The 26,006-nt window shown below is 34.8% G+C and overlaps 1 protein-coding gene across 2 annotated transcripts; it reads right to left on the reverse strand.

Moving 5' to 3' along the window:
• On the reverse strand, positions 1–24,812 carry LOC138694551 (transmembrane protein 59-like). Of its 2 annotated transcripts, none has more exons than XM_069818402.1 (7): positions 24,454–24,812; positions 23,270–23,381; positions 11,687–11,766; positions 10,601–10,676; positions 8,641–8,804; positions 6,101–6,371; positions 1–4,499 (listed from the first exon to the last, which is right to left on the reverse strand). In XM_069818402.1, the coding sequence occupies exons 1-6, from the start codon at positions 24,598–24,600 to the stop codon at positions 6,111–6,113; spliced, it is 840 nt and encodes a 279-aa protein (XP_069674503.1). In that variant the 5' UTR covers positions 24,601–24,812; the 3' UTR covers positions 1–4,499; positions 6,101–6,110. The 2 variants fall into 2 exon arrangements, with proteins under 2 accessions (XP_069674503.1, XP_069674505.1); XM_069818404.1 differs by having other exon boundaries at positions 4,363–4,499; positions 8,641–8,801; positions 24,454–24,744.
• Positions 24,813–26,006: the final 1,194 nt, after the last annotated feature.

Raw genomic sequence — 26,006 nt, forward strand, 5'->3', positions numbered from 1 at the left:
TTTTGAAAAAAAAAAAAATCTTTCTTTTTCTGAGATGGGTAAACTACTTTAAGAAAACAATACAGATTTATATTTATTCAACACATTATAATAGAAAAACACCACACGCACCAATGGTAAGGGGGAAAATCCTTAGCTCTAACTGTGGAAAATCTCTGTTAAAAAAACTTAATACAAAAATTACAATTAAACAAGTTTCAAACAAAATATGTGTCACAAACTTATAATCACTGTCATATTTATGCAATAATATGGCACACCATGTAAGGAACATCTATACTGAGAAAATCTGCCACGAAACAAGTTCTTCCTATATGTACAGGAAGTTTAAGAGTATAAAATTACACTGACCTGATCCGCTTCAGCCTGAAAAGTAATTGTGAAGAAATTTCAATATTTTGAATTTGGTTTCTTTTTTCATGATCAACGAAATGACTCGTATTCAGTTGACTTCATATTAGCATAACACTACAGAAGTGCTTGTCAAATGTGAACAGTGTTTTGAATAGAACAGATTGCTGTCGCACAAAGCTAACTGTACTGGTGAAATACAGACTCATGACACGGCTAAGCAAATACTTTCACCTCTCAAAGATATGCAACTTCACTGTCTAGAATATTGTGACATCAACATAATATTATCTTATATATTAAATACATTGCATAATTGATATTTCTAAGCTTAACTTCATCATAAAAATTAATCGTAATAATATATGAAGTCTGATATTCTATCATGTGTACGAGAAAAAGAATGTAGGCAGGCTTTACAATGTCACATGTTAAATGGAAGTAAAAAGCAATTAAGCATATTTTTAAAGTTACAAGAGAGCAAAAACATTAGAAGACACAGAAACATGAGAAACCATGAGTATTTTTCTTGAAGTACAAGAGTAAATAGAAAAGTGTGTGGAACTGGAGGCAAGATTCTGTAAGGGAGTTCGGGAAGTTTACATAGCCAAATAAATCAAAATATGTAACATGCATTTAAAAATATTAATAAATTATAGTATCTGAGAGACATCCAAGTGGGCATGTTTGTGTTACAATCATATGAATTTTCGGCTGAAAGAGATGTAAATATACAAAAGACAGCAATGCATTGACAGATTTATGTATTCCGTCCTTGTCCAGAATCTCTCCTTTTGTAAGAGCTGGATGTAATTACTTTTTCATTTCAGTACAGATATGCAAGATCGTTGGATTATTAATAGAATACCTTAACTACAGTTACATAGTTATATCTACGAGGAAAGGAAGAAAACTGAAGTAGGAGCTGGATGTAATTACTTTTTCATTTCAGTACAGATATGCAAGATTGTTGGATTATTAATAGAATCCCTTAACTACAGTTACATAGTTATATCTACGAGGAAAGGAAGAAAACTGAAGTAAATGTTACGGTACCTCAAAAAGTGAAAACCCATCTCAATAAGCTTTCTCAATCTGGTAATCAAAGTAACAATGACATGTTAACCAGAATGATGTGGTGCATTTGAATAACGAAACTTTTCTTGGTGATGAAATTCATGGAAGAATGAAATGTCACAAATTTGCTTACTAAGAAAGACAAGTGAAATAATCTGTCACTAAAAAGTGAATCATTATTTAACAAATACTTCTGTGGTATCATATCTTTTAATTTAGATTCTAATGGAATGATTCTACCATATACTGCATTACAATGATGCGTATGACCTTGATTATATGGCTTACTGTAAACAATTTTATGGCAGTAATAACATAAGGGAATCTACAAAAACTGTACAGATACCTACTTAATGAACTGATCATGTGAAGATAGTTATATCTGGGGGGGGGGGGGGGACTTAAAGGCAGCTTTATGTATTAACTATATATTTTGTTAGCAGAAAATTTATTTGCAATCTCTCTAAAACCATAAATTACTAGGAAATAATGGACACTGAAAGCAATTCTGAATGAAACAAGTAAATGATAAAAAAATTCAGTACTTCTTTAAGCTTCTGGATATTCAGTTGTACTAGATTGACTTAATGTAATACATGTAACACAATATAGTGCTTTAGGAACGATTAGTGACTAGAGAAATAATATATTTATCTGGAAATGAACTTAAATTCATCTGAGAAAACGTAATTCCTGAATGGAGCAATGCAATGGGAGGTAATGATATGGTAAGCACTTACGCTTATGTATGACGGACTTTCTTACAATAATGCAGACAGTAACAAGAAATAGTAGCACTTCGTACCTGGCAGTATTAAAAAATTAAATGTTGCCAAGGAACATCATACTGAAAGAAAAACTGTAAAGATAACATGTTTTTTCAAGGGTAATATCTCGTCCCACAAGACGATCTCTCTTTTCTTTTTACAGATCTCAAATTTAAATATGGTGTGGCAAAAAGCGAACTTAAAAATGTTCAATTTTTTTTTTGGAGGGAGGGGGGAAAGGGGTCTGTTTCTTTTTCTTTGCTTCCTTTTTCATCACGATTTCTCAGTAATGGTGCATTGCATTGTATTGCATTAAATAATTTAAAAAAACTTGTGTCTTCATGCCAATGATACATATGACCTTCCAAAAATGGCACATTACAGGAACAAGAAATGTATTAGCATATAAATTCAACTTGTATATCCATAACAATGGCTCACATGCTTTCCAAAAGAAATGTACTGGCATATAAATTCAAGTTTTGTCACCCTTCTATATTGTTCATTGTACAAGTTATACTCAACGGTCTATCCAGTTCATATTTACTCTGCTTTCACAAAATTTAAATTCATCAATGTTGTTGTTGTCTAGTGCCTTGCATCTGGCAATGAAGCCATTAGCAGGAATTCATCAATGTAATAAGTATACATTTTCTTGAAACAATGTGCAGTTTGCTTGTCCTTACATTGTGATAACATTCATCTACATTCTATGAGAAAAATTTGATGTCTCATCATTTTAAAGCAAGAAAAATGAAATGAAATACTAATTAACAAGAGATTTATGAAATACTATACCATAATGTTAAATAATTAGACATTTTATATATAAAACTCGTACAAATTTTAAGGGATTTTTTTGCTATTTCTGATACTGTTATTTGTAACAGGTCATAAGTTAATAATTACGTAAGTTAATATTCGTTGCATATATGACATTTAAACACAATTTGGATCGAAGAATAGCTGGTTAAACTACTTAGTATGTATATGCATCAGCACAAAACCTGTGTTTATACATACGCACAGGGAATGTTAATTTTTCTATGCACATTCCACTGTCGATGTAATTATACATGCATTAAACAGTGTTTTACTTATTTCCAGAAAAGATAACTAATAGTTTCCAATTTTTTAAGCTTATTGCTACATAGAAATGAGTTAAATTCCTCTTTTCATCAGTAAATAGCATTTGTATTATTTCAAAATACCTGAAAAATGTTGACATCATTTCATTTTCCTGGTAGTCCGGTATAAAGTGGACTATTATATACATATTCCGATTTACAAAGAAAAGTTGATGTAGACCTAAAAGTGAATTTTTCAGTGTATGTGCCATATTGACTATACAAACCTGAATAAAAAAACTTTATGAGATATATGTACTTACATTCACTTTCAGTGAATACATACATACATGAAGCTGATCTAAAATATAAGCAGTCAGTTGTCTGCCAAATATAAATGCAGTGTTATTCAATATTATTTGTGATTTTAAATTAATAAAAAAACGAACTGACGGTTCTATGGTTACTGTTCAGTAAAAAAAAAAAAGGATCTAAAAAGAATACCATTAAATGTTGATCAAACAGAGTGGTAACCAACAAACGTGTAGAAGTAACTGAAATGGTCTACCGGTATGTAATATTTAGTAAATTAGTGACCATAGTTTTAATTGGAATGTCCATTTTCTGACACTTCCAGTAGTATTTCTGAGTTTACATTATATTTTACTCCACTGCATTAGAGTGTTAGATTCGTTTTATTTTATATTAGCAAACTCACAGACTGCATGTTTCTAAGTCATGTAATCAAGGCAATACTGCTGCAGTACTCTTATAATCTTGAGTGGAGCCTCATTATTTTTCATTGTAATTTTTATATGTGAAAATATAATTGATAAAAATAATCATTATTAAATGGACTCCAACTTTCCAACATTTAAATACATTTATTCAAGCTCTCTAAAACTCATCTAATGGAGTGAAAAGTAAGCCAAATTTGGGCGAAATTACATTAAATCCCCACTGCACAATAATTTTCTACTTGTTATAAACATTTGATTTTCTGTTCTCTCAAGTAAACACAGGCACCAAAATTTTGCAATGGGCAAAAACTCTTTAAATGTAACAAGGAAGTGATATTCTGACAAGATGAGAATCACACTGAGATTAAGAGAAATATGTGAATATAATGATAACAAGTTATTGTTCTCTTCTGTTCACCTCACAATTTCAAGAGATCATTGTTTATGTATGTTGTTGCTTAGTGTGATGGTTATCTTCTGTACAATTCCTTGCAAGCCTGAAAAATGAAAAACATAGGCCTACATTAAATGTTATTTATCAACACAGGTGTATACAATACATACTATAATGGGTGTATGCTTTCTTATTGCAATGCACATTTACGTTATGCTACTAGTTTAAAACCCTACTGCTGACAATATTCGTCCATGTCACTTCTCACTCAGTACATTTTCATAATCCCAAAACAAAAGCATTGTGCCGATTATTTCTCAGCACCCTGTTCCTTTTTATTGATTTTCTTTTGTTTATCCACCGTTCCCGGTTTTCTTTCTTTCCCCCTTTTCCTAATAGATGTCTCTCTCTTAAACTTCATTTTCTGTATAATTTTTGTTATATTTATGTGGATAGCGAGATTATTAGTTGAGTTATAGTTGCTTGTTTAGTGGTTAATTTTCTGAATTCTCATTTTTCCGTTACTTGGTTGGCGGTTTTTTCTGACCATGGGATTGGAGTGACAAGCGGAAGTTGCAAGAAGCTTTGAGCCGGCAGTCATTGAGTCATGGGGAGTCAGAGAGAGACCAGCCCTGGGTAGAGTCGACATGGCCAGTCAGTGAGAGGTACCCGAGAGGAGCAGGGTCTGAGCTGGCCTCAAGACGAGGCATGATGCGGGATTGACACATTGAGTGTGGTCCTTGCAACGTGAATTCAGACGAAGGGAGGTCGGAAGCAGTTGTCGCGTGCTAGGACATCTTCATGCACTAAGTCTAGCCGGGGAATTTTGGCTAAAGATTTCGTGAGATTGGATTATTATTTTCTTATTTATTTATAAATTATTTCATTTATTTAATTAGTTCGTTTTCTGAGTATTTAAATTTATTCTTATTTATGTTCACCTTCATTCGCTAACATTATGTCAGAGCTTATGTTATACTGATTGCCCCATTTTGAAGTTTGATGAATCTAATTGTGTGGCAATTAGTTTTTGGGTTAGTTTAAACTTGTCGGTTGTATCTGACACATTGGCTAGATTATTTTGTATATTACTTTAGTAATTTCACTGTCACTTTATGCATTTCTTGTTAGTGAATTGCAGTTAACTTTGGGGTTATTGTGATAGCGAATGCGAGTGAAGTATTTTCGTTTATACAACATTTCCGAACTGTCCTAAGCTGTTTAGTCTGCACGTATCATTTGTGAATTGGGCAATTATAGATATATATATTTCTTTTGGTGTGTTTCTCCATATAATCATATTCAATAGTTATCATCCTCTCATCTTACGTCATTATTCATCTCATTAATATTTATATATACATACATTTAAGACTCTTCTCTGACTTTGCGCGCGCGCACACACACACACACACACACACACATATATACTTATTGTTATTCCTTGCAAGAGTTTATTTATGTTACTATATAGTTTTATCTAATAAATTATCTAGGTAAATGTTATGTACTTTGTTTGTTGTTAACATCCTCCTCACCCAATGAAATATTCATCGTTATCTAACAATTCAAGGCCGGGGATGGCGAGCCTAGACATTACAACATTCATAATTAATTGCAATCAATTTATTCAATTTGCACATGCCGTTTTGAAGTTGCTAGATTCTCACGCAACTACAGGTCACAATAACTTATTTAACATACCTTCTCTTTCCTACACTTTATCTACATGAAGAGAATATTTAGGTGGGCAATCAAATGGATCTTTCGGATCATCCAAAGGTGGGAAGTATTCCAACTTGTTGGGTCGTCTTTCAGGTGCCAAACAAAGCCATAAAGCCAGCAGAACTGCAAACATGACGGCACCTGCCAGGAGTAGACGTGGTAAGCCTGATTTACGGGCTGCACAATCCAACCAATCACCTCCAAAGCTACGAGAAGTTCCAAATCCTGTTTTATCTCCTATGCCATCAATCTATAAACAAATAAAAGTATTCTGTAGTCTTTCAATGAACAAAGGAACGATTATTTAAAGTATCTGAATCATGTATAAAAATTTGCGACTAGAACTTGCACTACAGTACTTTCATCAGCTTCTGTAAAAATTTCCGGATTACTTTGCAATTTAGTACAGAAAAAATAAAATGTTCCCATGCTATAATTAATGGATCTGAAGTTTTTTGGTTTAAAGACAGCCAGGGGCAATGGTTTTCTAAGGCGCAATAAAAATCTTAGTGTAACTCTGCACCTCTGATTGATGTTCTGGCTGATATGTACAATCTTAGAAAAAAGTTTTGTTACACAGATACTTTATAAGTCCTAGAAGTGAGGCAGTGCGCATGATCAGACATACAACGAAACAAAACTAATTTTATTACCTCAAATAGTCGTTCTCTTGTGTACCATGTCGCTCATTCTCTGATCATGCTTACTGTCTCCTTTCTGGGACTTATAAAGTATCTGTGCGACAAAACTTTTTTCTAAGACTGTACATCTATTATCAGGCAGTACATCTCACTTGACGAAATGTGTCAGAGGAAGATCAACTGTTTTTATATATCCGAAGTGTGATAGCATAATATGTTACTAGTCAGCAATGTATGCAAAGTAGGGGGAAAGGAACTGACCATCCTACCCCAAATCTGTACACAGCATTGAAGAGAAGCTGTTACTTGTACAAGAACAAAATGGTGGACACATACAACGTCTACGATGAAGTTATGGTGGAGATGCAAAAAATTCCATTTCTTGTGTAACATGCCAGTACCACAATTTTTAAGTGAAAAAGGAAATGAAGAAAATATGAGATATTAAAGTTACCTCTTACTTCTGAAAAACCTTGTACTATACAGTAGCATGCAAATTAATACGAACACGACACATTTTTACATTTTCTGTCATTGTTGGCCTCACAGCTGCTCGTACCGCTTTAATTGACATCTGTAGTACGTGTAATTCCATTGTTGAAGGTCTGTCATTATTTTTTTTATAATATGTGACATTTTGCCTGTCATTTTGTACTTATAAGCATTTCAGTTGTGTTGAAGACTTAATACTGCAATCCTGTGTACATTCTGTCGTCTTCACAAATGGATACAACTCCACGAAAACGGTCTAAAATTATAACATTAGCAGAGCATTCTTCTATGACACAGAGGCAAATTGCTGCAGAATGTCACATCGGTTTGGCTACTGTTAATTCGATCATAAAACGATACAGGGAGACTGGATCCATCACACCCCAGAAAAAAGGAAACTGTGGCCGGAAAAGGAACACTTCACCTGCAGATGATCGTTTAATTGTCAGCAAAAGTAAATTAAATCCTAGACTAACTGCTGTCGACTTAACCCGCGAGTTAATGGCTATTACTGGGGCGAATATTCACGTCACAACAGTGCGGCGTAGGCTTTTGGAAGCTGGACGAAGGGCTCGTAAGCCTATTAAGAAGCAACTGCTAACCCCTGTTATGTGCAAAAAACGCTTAATGTGGGCAAAATTACATCAACACTGGACAGTGACTGACTGGAAGAATGTACTTTTTTCCGATGAGTCTCATTTCGAGGTCCACGGCCACCGTGTTTCTTACGTACGGAAAGGATCCGAAAAAGTAACAGCAACTCATCTCCAACAAGTACCCAAATACCCCCCTAAAGTAATGTTTTGGGGTTGTTTTACACATGAAGGGCCTGGAGCATTAATACCTATCAAGGGAATGATGAATTGTGACAAATATATTCACTTATTGGAAACCAGAACCGTACCCCAGCTGCAAAAATCATTTCCGGATGGCAGAGGTGTGTTCCAACAAGACCTGGCACCATGCCATACGTCTCGAAAAACTACAGAATTCTTCAACAAGAAGAATATTCAGGTACTCCCCTGGCCAGGTAACTCACACGAAATCAACCCCATTGAGAACTTGTGGTCAATTTGCAAAAGAAGAATGCAAAAAATGGATTGTTCTACAAAGGAGAAGATGATTTCTGCCCTCATTGGTGTATGGTTTCGCAATGAAGAAATGAAGAATATTTGTGGGAAATTAGTGGAATCCATGCCAAATCGTCTCAGAGCTGTTATTAGGAACAAGGGAGGCCACATAGATTACTGAGGTATGTCTTAGATCCTTTTTTTATCCCGTTTGAGTGTTTTTGCATAAGTAATTAAGTTGTTCAGATTAATTTGCACGCTACTGTATATTCCAGCTTATTTTCTAATTTAATTCACTACAATTGATTAACCTCACCTCATCTCCTTCAATGGGCAAAGTTTTCACGTGTGTTTCAGGTAGACGATCTATACCTTGATCAGCATTGCCATTACTGTCTCTGTTTCCAAAACCCCAACTGTGCTCAAGTTGGCGGCGTAAGCCAGGGTCTGTCAGGACATCATCTGGTTCGAAGTCACCTGCTATTGGATCAAAGAGTTGTTATTATCATAATCGTACTTCTGCTGTTAGCAGCGTTCTATTCTCAGCTGCATAGGTCCAAATCCCTGTTCTAGTGGTGAACAAATATTTTTATACACTTCCATTTCTGTTATCATTTTCCCCTTATAAGCTATTAGGCGCAATAATATTCCCAGGTGTTCTCAGTAGTAGGGTAATTGTCATGCTTTTCATTAGATCTGAGATCTGCCTGTTCAAATCCAGCTGGGAGCAATGTATTTTTAAGAACAATAAAAATCCTTAGTATCATTTTCTCTAAAATGCAAGAAAAGCTAGACAATCCTGTGCTATAAATTTACAATGCATTAAAGAATTCTTTTCCTAAATGAGAGAACTTCACTTATAAAGATGCACTGGAAGGAATGGTCAACAGGAGAAAAGTTCGGGGCAGAAGAAGATATCAGATAACAACAATAAGATATAATTCTATAGATTATATGCGGAGACTAAGAGGAAGGTGGAAGATGTGTGCAACGAAAGACATGTTTTCGGGCAGAAAACTATGAATGAATTATTTCTGGCCCAAATCAAAATTCAACTTTGCTGGTCATTATTCTCAACTATCTTATAAATGACGAGGTTTTTGATCTGGAATTTTGTCTGGAGAACTTTAACAACTTAGACTTGGAGACAGGAGACATGGATAAGAAAAAAAATAATTAAAAACTGAAATAAGGAAGATAATGGTGAAACAAACAGAAAGAGAAAGAAGGGGTGGAATAACAAAAACCAAAGACACTAGACAAGATGGAGTAACAGGGATGCAAATCAGAATTTGATAATTGCGGACGAACAGGAAGTAGAAATGAGAGATAAGGAAAGAATGTTATAGTCAGAAGAATCTACGAATGCAGTGAATGACGTCAATGAGTAGCTGGAAGGTTGGGGACATGTGTGCACATCGCCAGCTAAACAGGTAGTATGAGGAAGACAAGGCCAAAAGAGTATAGTACGATACAACAACAGAGTTTTGACGTGTCAGCAGAGCAAGAAAATAGAAGTGACAGGAAAGACACCAGGAAAATAAGGTCAGTGAAATCGATAAACAAAGGAAACGTGGGGTCTCGACACGGAGGGGAAGTGATGAAGATGGGAGCAAACCTTCAACTAGCGGTGTTGTGATAAGAAGTAATCAAAGACAGAAGAATTATAGTTTAAGAAACTAGTGTTGGTGTTTATGGAAGGAGAGCATGAAGGGAAAAAGAAAATACAATGACGCAGGAGACAAGGGTACAAACGGTAACAGTGAGGAGGAATAATTAGCGGGTGAGGAAAAGAATAGTGAAATAGTGTAATAATGAGGCAGAATATTAAGTGTAAAGTGAAAATAGGGTAGGAGATATATGGAAAGTGACAGAATAAGGAAAATTAAAATGCGTTATAGTCAAGGGTAAGGAACAAAAGTAGTGTAGAAAAAATATAGTGAAAATGTTCAGTGCATGAACAAAGGAAAGTTTAATAGTGCATAAATGACAGACTGACTTTATTGGAAGTGTTGAGGGTGACTGGAAAGGGAATGGAGAAAGTGCTGCTGTGAGGGAATGAGTTAGGAAATGAAATAGGCTAGTTTGAAGGTATTAATAGAACAGAGAAGAGTGGATGAACTGTTTTGGTAGGTTATGGACATAGAAAAAGCACACATCTATGTTGAATTTAATAGCATATATTGTAATTGGAAGGCAAGTGTATAGAAATGTGGTGGAGAACCATAGCTAGTAAGCATGATGTGGAAATAAATATATTGTATCATAAATCTTACCTGGCTGTAGCATCAGGACACTGTTACCATCCTCCACATAAACTGACCAGCTTATCTGTGCCACCAGAGAGTCAATCTGTAAAATATGTATAGAATAGATTTTCTATGTAATACACTGTATTCGTAGTATTTTTATACATAATTTATACAACATTTATTTTATTTTTTCTCATATAACTCCAGCAGTGCTATGTTCATTCAATAATTCCTAGATTCCAGTACGTATAAAACGAAGCACTGTTAATCAAATGGCCAGTATGTGTTTTTTATGCCGAGATCTGGATTCAGACTCCTGGGAATCCAACTAGAATTTGTTATGGACAAAGAAAATTGGTGGTGGTGGTGGTGGCGGTGGCGGCAGTAAACAATATGGTGCAATGAAGATACACTCATACTACAATGTGATGCACTTTCTGAGATGTCAGATGTTCAGTTTCCTCAAAGAGGATGGTTGAAACAATACTGTCAATTAAATACCAACTCTTGTTGGTGGGAGAAAGTACAGTATGCAATCTCATAAGATTTGTTTCCTGTACATATGAATGCTCCCTTATTTAAAGCGTTCTGATCATTTAAATCAATGGTCATCAGCACTTGCTGAAATGGGTAACAGGTAAGCAGCGCGTCGTAATATGGCCTGTTGTGCAGCAGGAAGAGGGAGAGAGCGAGCATATCCGACAGCAGCCATGGATGCACCATAGTGCAGTCTCTTATCCGCGGGTAAGAGATGCTAGCCTGAGGGTGCTGATGACCGCTGATTTAAATTTTTACTGCATTGAACTGTAATGTCCATTCTAATCTGTGTCAAAATCATATTTTGAGTTGTAAATGAACGGGAAAGATATGAAATATAATTTCACTATAATGCCTCTAAGCAGTATTCCAATATAAGTAAAATGGTGAATAATTTATTGCATAGTTTAATCATCTGTTACTTTTAAATATCAATGTTAATTTATTTTAATGTGATTATTTCATTTTAAGAAAACAAAATGCACTCAAATATGACAGATGAATACATGTAACAATTAAAGACTTTTACAACAAGATAATATTCCACTAGTATATTATAGTTTTTTTACTGACCTTCTTCTGCTTGGCCATACTTGCACATCCAAGATTACATGCATAACGGTCCTTGGTGTGACTATATGCTTCCATGCAGGCTGTAAAAAATACAGTATCAGACAACAGGCCTATAGAACAATAAATTAAAGATAAATAAGTCTTCCATACTATAAAAAATATTACTGTTTCTGAACACACGACTATGAGTACAAAAGTTTTTCATGTAAATAATTTGGAACTGACTACTGAAATACAAGATGATGGGTGATGGAAGATGAATAAGAAGAGTCAGTAGTTGTCATTCAATCTTCAATAAACCCGTAAAATTTTAGATCATTCATTAACTTTTTCAAGTGGGTTATTTTACTATGCTGTATCAACATCTCAGGTTATTTAATGTCTGAATGAAATGAAGGTGATAATGCCGGTGAGTCCAGAGTCCAGCACCGATAGTTATACAGCATTTGCTCATATTGGGTTGAGGGAAAACCCTGGAAAAAACCTCAACCAGGTAACTTGCCCCGACCGGGATTCGAATCTGGATCTCCTGGTTTCACGGTCAGACACGCTGTTATTCCAAAGGTGTGAATCATTCATTAACTAAATTAAATTCACTGTACATATGAAATTTAATATTATGGAATTTCATTCTTATCTTGTTATTTTAATCACTTTTACTACGACGACAGTGCTTCATAATAAAGGTACCAGTAACTTCTTTGCGCCTTTGTACTGCCTCTTGATTGAGCATTATCCCTAATGCGAAACCATTTCTATAATATTTATTTTATGCAATGGTTATCTAGCGTCTGAGTGAGATGAAGGTGATACATAATGCCAGTGAAATAAGTCCAGGGTCCAGTGTCGAAAGTTATCCACCATTTACTCTTCATGGATTGAGGGAAAACCGCGGAAAATAACCTCAACCAAGTATCTTGTCCCAACCAGGATTTGAACCTGGGCTCGCTCATTGCACAGTCAGACATACTAACCATTACTCCATAGCAGTGGACATGTGAAACTATGAATTACTGTTCAATGCTTCAACAGTCAGTGAAATTATAGGTTTATTAATAACCAGGCACAACTTTAGAACAAAACATATATGCAGAGTCTTTAGAGACAATTAATATTAGGTACCCTCCACAAAACTGGCTTCATTTATACACTGACGGATCCTTGATCTCCAGAGAACAAGGTGCCGGTGCAGGTGTTACATGCTGTCTCTTCTCACTTTATAGATCTCTTGGATATGGAACAACAAGTTTTGATGGTGAAATCATTGCAATAAGTGAAGGTCTACATACTTAGACTTCAACAAACAAAATTTGATAACACAATCCCAAGGGAAAAAATGGAACTCTCTGCATCAAAATCCACAGTTAGATTGGACAGGCCATGACTGTTTGGCCAAACACCTACATAGAATTGGAATATATCAGTCCCCTAACTGCCCATTGTGCAACTCAAACCAAGAAATGGATTCGGAACACCTCAAAATCTGTGTTTCAGTGGCTGATCATGATAATATCTTTGAAACATATTGGAGTGCAAGAGGTCAAATGACTTTATTGTCAAATGCCTGGCATTAGAAAACAACAACAACAACATATATACAGAGTGGAAGGAAATGTATTACAGTAATTCACATGCATTATAGATCAGGTTGTTGCAAGCAAATTTTGTTGAATCTTCGTGATACAACCAATAGTCTATTTAGAATTTTGAGTTTCTCGTCAAAATTAAATGCAGCATGTAGCAATATATTTCATAGAATATACAGCAGTACATTCCTTCATTTATGGTGTGACATTTCTACTTGAGCCAACTTAGCCTCCAAAATCATTTGCCTTCCTGTATCTTTGGTAACTGACAAAATAGCAGTATATACTTCTTCACTTGACTGACTTGCAGAGAGGTGCGAGTAATTCTATCTGTGGTATCGTGGTTGCAGCGTTGTCAGCCTTCCACAGTTAAGTTACTACAGATGAAGAGTGGAATTTGAAATTCCTTTCAGCCGATTACTCTAAACCTGTACTTTTATGACTAAATTACTAATAAACCATGGTCATAAATACTTCACTCTATACTAACCTATAAAAATACTCGCATTTTTAAACAATCTCATAGAATCAGCAATTAAATTTTAACACAATTTTTAAACCATTCCCAAATGGACAAAATGTTACAATTTTTCATTCGTCATACTTCTAAGAATTATCTATAGGCATATATATCTGAGAGGGAATATAATACATTCCTCTTCATTCTGCGTATACTGTAATTCAAGAAGAATGATCTACACTTGAAGGACAAACTGCATAGGTATTATTTTGTAAAAAAAGGTTCGTACAAATATGTCTGATTCAAAATATATTTTTAACCTATACAAAGAAACTTTCATTTCTGTCAAAATTGATAAGAAAATGTCTGATTGGTTGGAAATTTTTACCAGTGTCAAACAAGGATGTCCTCTCTCACCACTCCTATTCAATATTTATATAATGCAATTGTACAGGAATTTAGAAACTCAAGACATGGTCATATAACTATAAATCGAAATTTGTCTGGACATACTGACTTTTGGAGATGATTGGTTTTGCTAGCCACTTCAGAAGATGATTTACAATGATCAGTCTATAGTTTAAAATTAAATATTTACGGAAAAAAAAAAAAAACAAAAAAACAAAAAAAAAAAAAAACAAAAAAAAAACAAAAAAAAAAAACAACAAAAAACAAAACAAAAATAATGGCATTCTGTGGCAAAGAACCTGTACAAAGCAAAATTTGTATAAATGGTAACATTTAGAAAAGGTTAATGAATTTAATTATCTTGGTTTCAAGCTTTCCTTTCTACCTCATCTAGATATCTCACAAAAAATGTTTAAATTCAATAAATCTGCAGGCATTACCAACAGTATAATGAAACCTTCTTTAGTCCAAAAACATACCCGCACTCGTTTGTACAAGACCTGTTCTTTGTTATGGCAGCAAAGCTTGGATCTTACGAAAAAGCGATGAAAATAGAATTACTGCCAGTGAAATGAAATTTATGCACCAAACAGCAGGATACACTAAATGGAATCATAAAAGAAATGAAGACATCCTACAAGAACTGGGAATGGAACTTGTACTGCAGTATATTCATCAATATCAAGACAACTGGCTTCACCTTGTCAAGCGTATTCCTAGAACAAGGATGCCTCAAGCGATCTTGAACTACAGACCAACAGAGAAAAGATCACTGGGTCGTCCTGTGAAGAGATGGCGGGAAAACTTTTGTAAACCGGAACAGTCCTTCTAGGACTATCATCTGTTAGGAAGATGATGATGATGATGATGATGATGATGATGATGGTTCAGAATATATAGTTACACAATTATTTCTCACTCTGAGCCAGACCTCAGTAAGTTCAAATAAGTTTTTGTTACCAACAGGATGAATGCATGCCTGTTATCATTAGACTGTGTAAGTTTATGCAAACGTAATAGTATACTTTTATTGAATGCGCATATATCCAAAAAAACTTTGTATCTTTACTGATCATGTCTAAAGGTTCAAATTAAGTTTATTTTGCATATTTAAGACCATTAGGAATATAGCCTACCTGTCTTCTGGCAGATCATTCACATCATCCACCATCAGATATACAGGTGTCCCATTTATCTTGTGCACCTATTATAACTTTTTTGTTTGGATGTGTATTGGAATTTTTGTTTTTGAGCGTTATGTTAGAATGAAGGGCTAACATGAGTGTGAAGATTTGGTGCATGTAACTACATTATGGTACAAGATACACGTGGCGTCATCAACTTTTCAAATAGCACTACATACTTTAATCATGTTACATTAATTACACATATTAAGAAGAGTTCAAAAATGTATCACAATGTCACCTTCCTAATCAATAACAACAACAAAACGAAACAAAAACGTACTTCCAATGTGATAATGTTATGCTTTGAGAGTCACAGAAGATATTCCAAATGGTGACCATTCACATTAATGCACATTCGAAAGCGTTCCCCGAAAGAACGTATGACTGCCTGGCATGTAGCTGACTGAATGAACACACAAGCCTGTCGAATGCGTTGCTGCATGTCCTCTGGTGTTGTCAGAATGTTCTGGTACACACTGTCCTTTACAGTTCCTCACAGGAAGAAGTCTAGTGCTGACAGGTCCGGAGAACGTGCAGGCCACTGTACGTGGATTGTGGCATTGACAGTTGTGCTTTGTTTACATGTTAGACAGCAAACACACAACACATGACGTGCACGGACATCACTTGTCTTTCATTTTGTGTAAATTAATGCACAAGATGAATGGGGCACCACAAGAAACGACACATTCTGTGGCATTCATTTTGCATTTTGTTGTTATTGATTGGGAAGGTGATATTGTTGATACATTGTTGAGCTCGTCTTAATATCTGTAATCAATGTAACATGATTAAAGTATGTAGTGCTATTTGAAAAACTGATATCGTCATGTGTATCTTGTACCATAATGTAGTTACACGCACCAAATCTTTACACTCATGTTAGCCTCTCGTTCTAACATAACTCTCAAAAACAAAAATTCCAATACCTATCCAAACAAAAATGTTATAACAGGTGCACAATATAAATGGGACACTCTGTATACTGAGCATTTTTGTCGTTTCACCTTCTGCAAATCCTTATAAGAATCAGCTATTTCATTACTGTTGACACAACAGAGTATTAGGCCTATGTGGAAGCAGGATGTGCTTTAAATTTAAAGCAGTTCCCGATTTAAATTACTGTTTGTTAACTTCCTGTCAACAGCAATGTAATTTGACTCTAAGTCTCTGGTCGTTTCTAAGTTAACACATGCAGAAGTCGGCATAATTATATAAAAGAAGTTAATTATTGCTTCGACAAGTTTATTTTGTCTGCTGTGTTAACAACAATGGCAGGGTAAACTTGATTTCTGTTTCAGTTTGTATTAAAACGTCTTAAAATGATATGTTAAGAAGTCTTCACTTTGGTGAAGGAAGTTTTGAAATGCTAAAATCAAATAGGAAGAATTTACTATCGAAATCTGAGGACTAGTTCTCTAGTGATGGTGAAGTGATACCTAATATACTGTCAAATATGTGAAAAACAAGCTAGTTTTTAAACTGAGAATACATAGTTCCTTATCATTTTTCTTCTTTGATTGCTTACAATCTGAATTTTTCCAGTCCTGTCTTCTGGTATCAGTTTTTGCAAGTATTTTTAGTGATTAATTTTACTAGGTTCTCGTATTTTCGTGCGTCTTACATGCAAATTATATTACCATTAGTATTACTTTTTATTGTTAAATACACTCAGGGACAAAAAAAAACCGGACACTTCTATATTTGCTTGTATTTTGTTGCCAATTATTTCAAAATGAAACAAAACCCATTTAAGCAAAATAATGTTTCATTTAGCACCTTATTCGACAACATTTGAAAAAAAAATCTCTTATGAGAAAATTTACAAAAAATTACAAAGGGCGTATAACTATGGCATCGTTTGGTTTAACTGTTTTTTCATTTTATGGTGCCTTAAACATTAAAAACTCTTTTTAGTAACGGGTAATACCCCCTCTGGCTTGAATAACTGCATCCATACGTCTTGGCATGCTCTCAATTTGGTTAGCAATGTCTTCTTGAGGAATAAGTTCCCATTCTTCACCAAGTGCTCACCTCAACTCTTGTAACGATTCTTGTCTCGGTTGTCTATTCTTAACACGCCGTCCCAGCATGTCCCACACGTGTTCAATTGCGTTCATGTCTGGACTCCTTGCTGGCCATGGAAAAACATGGATTCCCACTTCTTGGAGATAATCTCCGACCGCATGGGCAATATGCGGCCGTGCATTATCATGCATTAAAACAAAATTATTGCCTACAAATTGGCCAAATGGCACAACATGATCAGCCAAACATTCATTTATATACCTATCAGCTGTTAGTCTTCCATTTTCAACAAAAACCAACTCTGTACGAGCATCCGTACACACTCCTGCCCAAACCATCACTCCACCACCTCCGTACGGCACATTTTCGGAAATGCAACACTGTGAAAATCGTTCTCCCCTCCTCCAAACTCTTTCACGTCCATCAGGTGAGCACAGATTGAAACGGGACTCATCGGTGAACAAAACACAGCTCCACTGTCCATTTCTCTAATCCCTGTGATCATTTGCAAAACGCAGTCGTTCAACGCGATGCATCCTGAGAAGTCTGGGACCAGTTGCAGGTCTACTTGATATCAGTCCACTTGCTTTCAACCTCCTTAACTGTTTTGGCCGAAATTGGGCGTCCATGCATGTTAACAAATTGATGGGCTGCACTAGTAGCTGGCAGGTTGCGCTCCCTAAGAACTCTCAACACCATATACCTATCTTCATTTGGATTTGACGGTCTTGGACGACCCGAACCTGGTCTTCTGGTATATTCTAGGGTCTCTCTATACCGTTTTATGGCATCATGGGTTGTGCTTCTAGCCATATTCATAACATTTGCAATGTAACGTACACTGCGTCCATCATCGTAAAGGGCTACAGCTCGAGCCACATCTTCAGGTCGCATCTTGTTTTAAGACAAATGTTACAACCCCACTTAAACTCAGAAAATGTAAAAATAAAGAAATAACGAATGATAACGATAATGAAGCACAAAATGGTTGAGACAAAATTGTTATAGCTGAGACTCCGAAAGCAAAATTGGAATATTTGGTTGTAATGGCTTGTTTATAAAACAAAAAACAATCAACAATGTATACACGTCTCCATAACAACAGATGACTACCATAATATTGTATGAGAAGATAATGTTTTGCAAAATACCAGCAAATATTAAAGTGTCCGGTTTTTTTTGTCCCTGAGTGTATTTAAATATTGCGATTATTGTATTATAAAAATATGTTATATCTGGTCAGAAAATTGTACAATAATTAAAAAAAAACATTTCGGTTTTGAAGCAGTAATTTTTACTGCATATGATTCATTTTTAAAGTATGTTGTTGTTGTTTTCTAATGCCAGGCGTTTGACAATAAAGTCATTTGACCTCTTGCACTCCAATATTTTTCAAAGATATTATCATGACCAGCCACTGAAGCACAGATTTTGAGGTGTTAAATGTTATGTTTTATTTAACGACGCTCGCAACTGCAGAGGTTATATCAGCGTCGCCGGATGTGCCGGAATTTTGTCCCACAGGAGTTCTTTTACATGCCAGTAAATCTACTGACATGAGCCTGTCGCATTTAAGCACACTTAAATGCCATCGACCTGGCCCGGGATCGAAACCGCAACCTTGGGCATAGAAGGCCAGCTTTTGAGGTGTTCCGAATCCATTTCTTCGTTTGAGTTGCACAATGGACAGTTAGGGGACTGATATATTCCAATTCTATGCAGGTGTTTGGCCAAACAATCATGGTCTGTTGCCAATCTAAATGCAGCTACAGACGATTTTCGTGGTAAATCGGAAATTAACTGTGGATTTTGATGCAGAGAGTTCCATTTTTTCCCATGGGATTGTGTTATCAAATTTTGTTTGTTGAAGTCTAAGTATGTAGATTTAATAAATCTTTTCACAGAGTAATATGTAGATTTAGTAACAGGTCTGTAAGTAGCAGTGCTGCCCTTCTTTGCTAAAGCATCCGCATTCTCGTTTCCCAGGATTCCACAGTGGGATGGTATCCATTGGAATACAATTCTTTTATTGAGTGATATTAATTGAGAGAGCATTTTAGTTATTTGAGATGAAGGTGTGTGTTTAGAGACTATTGATAGAATAGCTGCTTTGGAGTCTGACAATATAACTGCATTTTTAAATTTACTGATGTGACATAGAAGATTCCTGAGACTTTCACTTATTGCAATGATTTCTCCATCAAAACTTGTTGTTCCATACCCAAGAGATCTATAAAGTGAGAAGAGACAGCACGTAACAACTGCACCGGCACCTTGTTCTCTGGAGATCAAGGATCTGTCAGTGTATAAATGAAGCCAGTTTTGTGGAGGGTATCTAATATTAATTGTCTCTAAAGACAATTGTTTTAGTATTTCAGTGTTTACTTCTGATTTCAGTATTTCTTCTGTTAAATTTAGATTATATTCTATATTTAATAGAGTTAAAGGGTTTGGTTTAATTTGTAGGTTTTCTTTTAAATTCGGGATATTGATTTTCTGTTTTAATTCTTGAACAATGGATATGAAACTTTTTTGAGTTTTCAATCTACAGAGAGGACTGTATGAATGCCAATTGTTTCCTGGTAATCTAATAGTTTTTCATATTGAATTTTTCTTCTATTGTCATTTTGATGCTGTTAATGTTAGTGAGGAATCTCATAGAATCTATTGGAGTTGTTTTGATTCCACCAGTAATGAGTCTGAGAGCTTGGTTTTGAACATATTCCATTTCGTTTATGAAAGGTGAAGTAATTAAAATGTCTCCGCAATATGTCAGCACTGGCTGTATAAACATTTTGTATGTAGTGTTCAAAGTATTCCTAGAGCATCCTCATTTCTTTCCTGCTAGTCTTTTTAGAAGGGAGAATCCTTTACGAGCTTTTTCAGAAATGTATTTCAAATGGTTGCTCCATGTTAACTTACTATCGAAAATAACTCTAAGATATTTGAATTCATAAGTCCTAGGAAGGTGTTGGCCATTGTATTGGATATTGAATTCTCTTTCTTTTTTACCAAGTGAAAATATTTGGTAGTTACTTTTGCTTAAATTGAGTGTCATCAAATTTGATGTATTCCATTCATGTAGTTGATTTAGAGCTTTAAGAGCAGAATTTTGAATTTTGTCTCTATGTCTAAGATCCAGAAGTCCACAAAACTATATCATCTGCAAATAGTGCTGTTTTCATGTTTGATTCTTCTAATAGGGAGGGTAAGTCATTTATATAAATATTGAATAAAGTTGTGCTGAGGACAGCGCCCCGAGGTAGACCTCGATATGTTTGTCTGTAACTAGAAAGTGAGTTATTGAATTTAGTGGCAATGAATCGTTGACTAAGGAATTCTGATATCTATCTGAACATATTGCTGGAGATACCTAATTTCTGGAGTTTTAGTAATAATTTATTTCTCCAAACAGAGTCATGTGCTAGCTGAAAGTCAATAAATATTGCCAAGGTATCTTCTTTCTTGTTAAAACTGTCTTTTATTTCTTGGCCGAGGCGTATGACTTGTTCATTGGTAGAGTGTAGTTGTTGAAAGCCGGCTTGTCTTGGTGATAAAAGATTTTGGGATTCTAAATACCAAGTTAATCTGTTGGAGATCATGGACTCCATGGTTTTTGCTATCATGCTTAATAGTGCTATTGGTCGATAACTATTAACATCATGAGCAGGTTTCCCTTCTTTAAAGTATAAATTCATGGATATTTTCTGACTTTTAGTGCATAATGAAATGAAAGCCCTCATTTCTATTAAGTTCTCGTATTGTGATGGGTTACAGAACAAGTCTTGGAAGAAGCTACAGCAAGCTGTACAGAACCGACTTAATGTGTTTAGAATTGTCAGATTTCCAAAGTGGGACACACAAAGTCAAAAGAACATTTTTATATAGGATCAATAGCTTGAAATATAAAAGAAAAAAAAATTGTAATTTAAATACTTTACGCACCTCTAGATAGCTTTGTTCGAGTTGCTTCCATCAATGCCTCACCATTTAAGAATTTGTTGTACACCGTCGCACAAATAAACGTTTCAGCACCATTATCCTCAAAATTTGTACAGATTTTGTAGTCCTGCTTTTACTGTCTTCACATTTAGTGATAGGAAAGGAGAAGTAGACTCATTGTTGTCGAGTAGAAGTAATTAAACAATAAGAATGAAACTTATTTTTTGTAGGTACAGCATTTCAGTAATTATCTATAAATACTGCTTTTTTTTATGAAATTAATATTTTAAAACCTGATTATTATTTCTAATGTGGAAACACTTAGAAAAACTGAGCGGAAAACAATCGTAGTTTAGATTATTATATTTACGTATTTATGGATATCGGCCAATTGGAAGTGGTCCTCAGCCATGTTGCTGTGTTTGATGTGTAAATAAGAGAAGGGGCTCGCGGCAGGGACAGTTTGACTGTGGCACATACACGGACCTCTCATGCAATGCCAGCATGATCCTTACCTGGATTTATTTTCGCGTCTACATTCCAGATCAACTCAAGAAGTTTCCTTTGCACTCTGGTTACACATCTTGCATGTACGAAGGTTAGATTTGGTTAGTTTAGGTTTTTATTAACCAAGTTCGCGCATGCGCAGACAGCCAAGATTATCCTGACGCGAACTGCACGTGTAGGCCTATAAGTCGATGTTCGATAACATCACATTAATTCGATATTCGATTCTTTTCATTTTGTCTCTGTCACTTTGACATTAGTTCTGGTGATGGAAGGAGTATGTAGTTCTACGTCTCGTGATGATGTGTATAAGTCGTATTTACTGATATCAGATATTCAGCAGAATTCATGTTCAAGAAGGCATATCCAGATCATCATGAACACATGCATGATTTTTTTCATGGAAGTGGGAGAAATGTATCCACCTCTTCATTAATGTAAGGTAAGTGATCGTAGTTATTTACTGAACTGTTTCGTTGTTGACATAGGTTAGATTAGGTTCTGTTAAGACTATATTAGCTTAGGAATGTTAAGTTGATCGTTACTGTAAATTGAAATGAAAATGTCAAGTTGTCTGTATTTAAATTTTTTTGTTTTTGCGATTTTTTTAAAATTTACTTGGGTTAATCGGGCGTTTTTAGATTTTTTTTTTCAACTTATTCCAAATTTTAACGTTTTTCGCTCATATTTTCTTAGTGGGGCAAAAATCGGGGGGTTTTTTTTTTTTTTGGAATGTATTTTTCTCGAAAAGACAGGAGTAATTGTTCTGGATATTTACCAGCATTTCTTTTGTTGGTTTATACATTACAAATTTGTAAGCATCATTGTAAAATATGTTATATTAACATATAGGCTAATTTCACTATTGCAATATCATTATGTACGAGAATGATAAGTTGACAACTCTTTCGACTTATTAGGGGTCCGGGGAAAGACGTAGAGTAGGTATGGCAAACAGTTCTCTTGCCATGAAAATCACGCTACCTACTCAACAATGACCAATTAGATATATTCAAACCAGGTTCAAAATGCAAACTTCACTTCAATTTACTATTGTTATTTCTTCTTTAATCAGGGATCGTTTATATTTTTTCTCAAAATATGCGTTTCATTCAAAAGCAGGGAACGTCTGGCAACCCTACAGTAGGTATGTTTTTTTTTTTGCATGAACAGTAACTATTAGAGGGAGAATAGACACGCTCTAATTTACACATCGTTTTTCATTTCCACACGATTTTTCGAGCATCAGGGTTGAATGACTCTGCACAATAGTTGGAAAGAGTAAGAAGAAAGTATATTCTATTTCCTCTTCTATTTCACTAAATCTAATGCATCCTAATTATTTTCATACTTTTGTGAGGTATTCGAATGACAAAGAAAATAAATACAGTAATAGAGGAAAGAATTCTCAACGCCACTTTAATACCAACATTAAATGATTAAATTAAAAAAGAAAATAACTTACATGCTTGACAGGCATCTTTCGTAGTGTTCAAATCTGTATTTTCTTTATCATCAACCAAATGCACTAAAGTAAAAAATCTGCAACCCTGTCGACAGCATGATCCATATTTTACCTGAAGAGGAATAGCAAGGAATAAGTACTTACTTGACAAATTTACGAGAAATATATCATTGGTTTTACTGTAATGATGAACAATTTTTAAGTAGCCTACTGTGATAATTTCTAAGTGTGCCTACTGAAATTGAAAACACGTTAATTGTTTTTGTATGTTAAACATTACACTATACCTACTTCAGAATACCGCGTAAATACTTATATAGTATCTACAAAGACTGCCACTTTAAACTACCGTAATTAAAAAACATGTTTTTATTTATGGTACAAGGATAAATACATACAGTACATAAAAAATATGGTCCTTGCATCAAAGATTAATAATGGAAAATAAATAATGCAATTAAGACATAAGTACTTACGAAGTATTCTGAAGACGAAACATATTTCATCCTAAGTCATTACCTTCAAATATTAGTTGTAAGAGCTATTACACCAATATTATTGCGCGGTTTGTATCTTCCTCACTTAATAATACTAATTATGCCGATATTAATAATATTATATAATCAAGTAATCATGTAGCCTATATAGGTACCTCGGTCTACTTCAAAGCATTACAACGGCACTTCTGAGGTCAGCATTGGAAAGATATTGTTTTCAGATGGCCTAAAAATCGTGCCAAAATTTGCTATCGACAATTTTAGATATGCAATAAATAAATAATATGATCAATAAGATATGAATGCGAACAGACACGTTCATACTTGCTTTTCTGGAATTTCATTTGACAGATTTTCATAGTGATGTATATCACGCATATTTTGTTCATGACATGCAATATAATTACATATATTCCTCCTTCTTTGAATAAGGAGAAATAATGGAAAATTTATTGATGGTTAGCAAGGCAAACTGAAAACCAACAAGATTTAAGTACAAGTTTTTAATTATCCAAGTGACACACAGTTAATAACAATAGCATAGAAGCACTGAACCATATGTTCCGTACATATTTATATTAGTGATGGATAAAAATTTCTGGCTGAAACAATATGTACAGAAGGGGGCGTGTCGTTTTCATGAATAGATGTCATAATTTTACTGAATAATGGCAGACCGCTACTCACATTAAGAACTGAAATCCCTGGATATGTCTTCTCACAATATGCTTCACATGGATCCACTTTGTTTAATACGTCATAAAATAAATCTGACTCCACATATCTACTGAACAATAAAATCAGTAAACTTAGAAATATCGTATCTTTCGCCATTCTGTGCTACATTAGATTACTGTACAAAATTTTTGTGTGAGGCAAACGCTAACAACCTAAACCCTAACAATTGTTTTCAGCTTTCTATGAAAACTCAACAGTTGTTGAATAGGCGAAGAATATAACCCAATCACAGTACGAATATTTCGAATTGGCCCAATCAAATTATGATATCTCACTGTGCATTTCGTACGATTTTGTGGCAATTTCAGTTCCACATCTTCAAAATGTCCCTAGTATTTATTATTTTAGGGACATTAATAGTATATATTTTACGAGTTGGTAGTGCTTGGAAAAGTTGTGTATGGATGTGGCACACAGTTTTCTTGTCACTGTTATAACAGTTCCCGTTACTGTAGATTAACAGTTATAATAATAAAAGAAATGCACAAATTCGTGCAGAGAGTTTGAGGCAACGAGCTATACAGAAGTATAGAGTGGCGGTAACTACAGTGGCTATAAGCGGTAACGTCTGTATCAGCGCTCTGGTAGTACTAGCTTGAACTACTGACCGTCATGTTTTAACTCAGAGATGGGCATCATGCCTCACTTGAGAAATAATGCCTCACTGACCTTCACAGAGATCGCTCTGAGTGCCATCATCTTCACAGTCCCCGTTACTCCCTCACGAAGCTCCTATGCGTGGGCAGGATCTATATCAGTTTCATAAGCAATATCAGTGGTGACATAATGGCATTATCAAAGCAGTGTGTACGCGTTAGAAAACGATTATTTCATGAGAAATGGGAGGAAGAGTTTTTTTTGCTGTTTAGAAGGGGAAAACATACGATGTATGTTATGCTCGAAAATCCTATTAGACATTAATAAATTTAATATACAACGACATTACTCCTTATGTCATAAAGAACATGCTGAATTTGAAGGTAAGACAAATTAAATGTTATTTTTCGTACTATTCCGAAGAAAATTTATGATCTTAACATTTGTATAGCATACTAAATATGACATTATACCTTAAACACGCTCCATTAAAAGGTACGAGGAATTAAATGTTGTCTGTACGTATTATTTCCAAAAGAAATTTATATAAAAAAATATCAAATGTGCGTAGAAAACGAAATATGATTTTCTGAAATTATTTTAGGTCGAGAACGTGCAAATCTATTAAGTAATCTTGATAAACGCCAGAATATTCAAGAAAATAAACGTAGACAACGTGATGGAATATTATTGACTAGTTACGCAATTTCTCGCCTGTGATTTAAATCAATTCAATGATGGAGAAATAGTAAAGAGGTTTATGATTAAAGCTGCCGAATTAATTTGCCAAATTGAATAAAAGTTTTCGAGTCTCTCACGTTAACCAAGCGTTTTCCTAATAATTCGCCACTGACCGCCTTAGCTATTACGATAAGGTGACGCAGGTCACAGCAGTTTATATTTCC

This window comes from Periplaneta americana, chromosome 2 (assembly GCF_040183065.1).
Source record: "Periplaneta americana isolate PAMFEO1 chromosome 2, P.americana_PAMFEO1_priV1, whole genome shotgun sequence".
In the NCBI taxonomy this organism is placed as follows: domain Eukaryota; kingdom Metazoa; phylum Arthropoda; class Insecta; order Blattodea; family Blattidae; genus Periplaneta; species Periplaneta americana.

Coding starts and splice junctions, on each gene's coding strand:
- LOC138694551 (XM_069818402.1), bottom strand. CDS start 24,600: ATGGCGAAAGATACGATATTTCTAAGTTTACTGATTTTATTGTTCAGT. Junction 11,767..23,269: donor GAAAGATGCCTGTCAAGCAT/GTAAGTTATTTT, acceptor TATTTTTTACAG/CCTGCATGGAAGCATATAGT. Junction 10,677..11,686: donor GTATGGCCAAGCAGAAGAAG/GTCAGTAAAAAA, acceptor CATATTTTACAG/ATTGACTCTCTGGTGGCACA.